This window comes from Bicyclus anynana, chromosome 12, assembly GCF_947172395.1.
Source record: "Bicyclus anynana chromosome 12, ilBicAnyn1.1, whole genome shotgun sequence".
Lineage (NCBI taxonomy): Eukaryota > Metazoa > Arthropoda > Insecta > Lepidoptera > Nymphalidae > Bicyclus > Bicyclus anynana.
In genome coordinates, this window is record NC_069094.1 from 8,167,082 (window position 1) to 8,171,400 (window position 4,319).

The 4,319-nt window shown below is 35.3% G+C and overlaps 1 protein-coding gene across 1 annotated transcript; it reads left to right on the forward strand.

Annotated features, from left to right (window-relative positions):
- Nucleotides 1–2,066: 2,066 nt before the first annotated feature.
- Nucleotides 2,067–3,992, forward strand: LOC112042879 (retinol dehydrogenase 14-like). The gene has a single exon (XM_052884758.1). The coding sequence runs from the start codon at nt 2,277–2,279 to the stop codon at nt 3,228–3,230; it is 954 nt and encodes a 317-aa protein (XP_052740718.1). The 5' UTR covers nt 2,067–2,276; the 3' UTR covers nt 3,231–3,992.
- Nucleotides 3,993–4,319: the final 327 nt, after the last annotated feature.

Here is a 4,319-nt window from a genome sequence, read left to right on the forward strand (position 1 = left end):
ATTCTATTTTGTTTACTGTCCCTTTTCATGAAAATCGGTTGAGTAATTTTCGTGTTAAAATTAATATAACGAAATTGCTCGTACACACTAAAAACGGAAAATAAAATCTTTTTACCAAAAAAAAATTCCACCTACTTCAAAATCACAAAATTAAACTACTAAATCCAGAGTAAAATCTATTTCCATGCCAAATTTCAGCCAAATCGCTTCAGTAGCCGCAGCGTAAAGGAGAATCAAACATACTTACACACACACAAGCTTTCACCTTTATAATATTAGTGTGACAGTGTATTGTGTGATATTGAAAATACTAATAAAAGAAAATAATTATAATGTATAGTGGTTTACCTATCTCGGACTTTTTTAACTTGTTCTTCGCAGAGAAATTAAAAAACGGGTGCTAAGATTTCTCTTTAGCTTTTTTTAATAAGACCGCCTTTTGTATTCTACTTCTTTATAATATAGGTATTTTTGTTTTACTTGTGTTTGAATTGTGTTACCTACAAATAAATTAAAATAAATCTATATTATTATTATAAAGCTGAAGAGTTTGTTTGTTTGTTTGCTTGATTGAACGCGCAAATAAATAAATCTATACTAATATTATAAAGCTGAAGAGTTTGTTTGTTTGGTTGAACGCGTTAATCTCAGGAACTACTGGTCCGATTTGAAAAAATCTTTCAGTGTTAGATAGCCCATTTATCGAGGAAGGCTATAGACTATATATTATCCCCGAATTCTTACGGGTACGGCAACCACGCGAGTGAAACCGCGCGGCGTCAGCTAGTAAATAATAAATATACTTGATAACCGGAATCCTTAATTTATATTATGATATAATTTTGGTTTAACGAAAAGTCAGTAATTGCTATTACTAAAGCCGCGGGCACGAAGTTCACCAATTAAGAGGCTTAACAAGGTCGTAAAACAGGACCCTTTCATCATCAGTTTTCTTAGCTTTCTTGGCTTATGTCATTTATAACGATAACAATAATTATTTGCTTGTGTACTATCTACTGATAAATAAGAAACAAAAATACGTTATTTAATCCTGCTGTTGTTAGGTACCTATTTATGTCTACACTAATATTATAAGGAGGTAAAGTTTGTGGTATTGTAGTGGGTAATCTCTGGATCTACTGAATTGATTTTGAAAATACTTTTGCTTTCACTTTTTACTAGAAAGCGACGTTATTTGTGTGTTTCATAGGCTATATTTTATCCCCGAATTCTCACGGGACAGGAACAACGCGGGTAAAACGCGGAGTGTCGGCTAGTATTAAAATAATGTTCTTTAAAATAATTGTAAAAGTTTACGAGGTATGTGTTTAATGTAATAAAATTTATATTGAATATTTTTATACAATATATATATATTTTTTATTCTTTACATGTTAGCCCTTGACTACAATCTCACGTGATGGTAAGTGATGATGCAATCTAAGATAGAAGCGGGCTAACTTGTTAGGAGGAGGATGAAAATCCACACCCCTATTGGTTTCTACACGACATCATACCAGAACACTAAATCGCTTGGCGGTACGCCTTTGCCGGTAGGTAACTAGCCACGGCCGAAGTCTTCCACCAGCCAGACCTGGACTAATTAAGAAAACCTCAATCAGCCCAGCCGAGAATCAAACCCAGGACCTCCGTCTTGTATATCCACCGCGCATACCACTGCGCCACGGAGGTCGTCAAAATAGTTTTATAGTAATGATTTTAAACTTATTTCGTGGTTGTTCATTATAATATTATTTAAACGGGTACATACCACGATAGAACGAGATTTTTTTTTAATCTCGTAAAAACACATAGAATGTTACATACCACGGGTACATACCACGATAGAAAGAGAATTTTGTTTTGAATCGCGTAAAAAATCTCGTTCTATCGTGGTATGTACCCGTTTAAATAATATAGTTTTATAGTGTTTTTACATAGCATAGCATCGCGTTATACCCAGTAGACTGCGTCGCATACGCATGCTTCACTGTTATCGGTGCCGTGAATATTGAGGGCACATAACACGTTACTCGGACACTTTCATAACATCATAACATCGGCGAGTCGTCGTTGTACGATACAGTTACATAGTTAGACTATCGACTTATCTAATCGCACGCTCGTCAGCGAAATGATACGCGACTCATCGTGTACAGTATGACTGTACGACCCCTCCACGTGATAAACTCCATTTTATTCAATAAAATAAACATTGTTGGATATCTGTAGCGTGACTAGATTAAAACTGAACTTGAATTGATATATTTATTAACATGATCGCGTGGATAATTGTGGTGTTTTTCGTGTTAATAGTTTTCACAGTTAAACTTTACCAAAAATTAACGTGTGGTGTTTGTCGATCCAGTGCTCATATGGTTGGTAAAGTTGTGATAGTGACTGGTGGTAATAGTGGTATCGGTTTTGAGACTGCTAAGAATTTGGCCGAACGTGGAGCCCGAGTGATCATTGCATGCCGAAGTATCCCCAGAGGCATGAAAGCAGCGGAAGAGATAATCGAGTGCACTGGAAATGAGAACGTTGTACACAAATATCTCGACTTGTCCAAGTTCCGTTCCGTGCGGGAATTCTGCGACTCTATTTATAAAACCGAATCGCGTTTAGACGTTCTTGTCAACAATGCCGGTGCTGGCGGCCTCGGGAACAAGAAAACCGAAGATGGAAACCATTTGGGGATGCAAGTGAATTATTTTGGACCATTTCTGTTAACAAATCTGTTGTTACCACTCTTAAAATCATCCGCTCCCAGTAGAATCGTGAATGTTTCTTCTTTTATTCATAAATACGGAGAAGTGGACTTTGAAAATTTGAACATGGAGAAATATTGGAGTGATTATTTAGTATATGCTAATAGTAAGTTGTATATTAATTTGATGACACTCGAGCTGGGACAAAGATTAGAAGGTAGCGACGTTACTGTGAACGCTCTACATCCTGGTGTCGCGTCTACAAATATATTTAGGAACGTTAAAAACAATTTAATTCGTAACATAATTGAAATGAGTCTTAACTTTATTTATCAAAGTGTTTGGGAAGCATCGCAGACGTCAATATATTTGTCAGTGTCGCCAGAAGTGCGAGGAATTAGCGGCCGATATTTCAGTGACTGTCGGGAAACGAAGCCTTCAAAAGTGTCACAGGATCCAGAAATTGCAAGAAGACTCTGGCAAGAATCTGAAAAGATAGTGAAATTTAAACTAAAACTATAGAAAGAAATCATGTTAGCAATAAAGAATTTCAAGTAAATAAACATATCTTACGTGATAGCCCAGTGGATTTGACCTCTGCCTTCAATTCAGGGCTAACGTTTGAATCTGGTACATGCATCTCTAATGTTACAGTTATGTGCATTTAAAGAAATTAAACATCACGTGTCACAAACGGTGAAGGAGAAACTACGTGAAGAAACCTGCATATCTGGGATTTTTCTTTATTATCTACGTGTGTGAAGTCTGCCAATCCGCATGGAGCATCGGGAATTATTTGTCTAACCTTTCTCATTCTGAGAGGAGTCTTGGGCTTTACAGTGAGCCGAATGTGGGTTGTTAATGATGATGATGATGAAATATATCTTTTCTCCTTTATGGAGGATCTTTACTGATAGGTTGATAATAATCAATGATATTATACATATTATATCATTAATGAGAATTATGAATAAAATAGCTAAGTATAGCAATGGTCCAATGTCAACGTCATCCAACAATGACCATCAAATTGTTCATCGTATTTAAATTCAAGGTCCTTTGCGAGGTGACCGAACGGACTACACAAATATTCAATGACCAGCTAATTATAAACGCAACTGAGATGTACTGTGTCTATGTGATGTGCGCTATATTAGTTTAGTAAGTACGGGTATTATTGTCATGGCATAAAATTGTGTGTTTTGTTTTGTGGTACGAGTAGTTAGGGGGACTCATTAGAATTTAAAAAAAAAACAAAATTATAATTAGGTAATATACTAAATTAATGTTTTAAATGTGTTTTAATAATTCCTGTAATAGAAATAAACATATCTATACTAATATTATAAAGAGGTAAAGTTTGTAAGTTTGTCACATTTTTTAAATGGGGTAATCTTCGTAACTACTGGTCCGATTTTAAAAATTCTTTCACCAGTAGAATGCTACATTATCGGGGAGTGCTATAGGCTATATTTTATATTGGTATCATATATATTAGCCGAGTTATCACAGTTTTTGTCATACAGGTCGGACTAAAAATCCTCTTAAACAGACTTATTCGCATGCACTGCCTTAACTATTGTTTAAAATTGAAATCAATGTATCGAGACT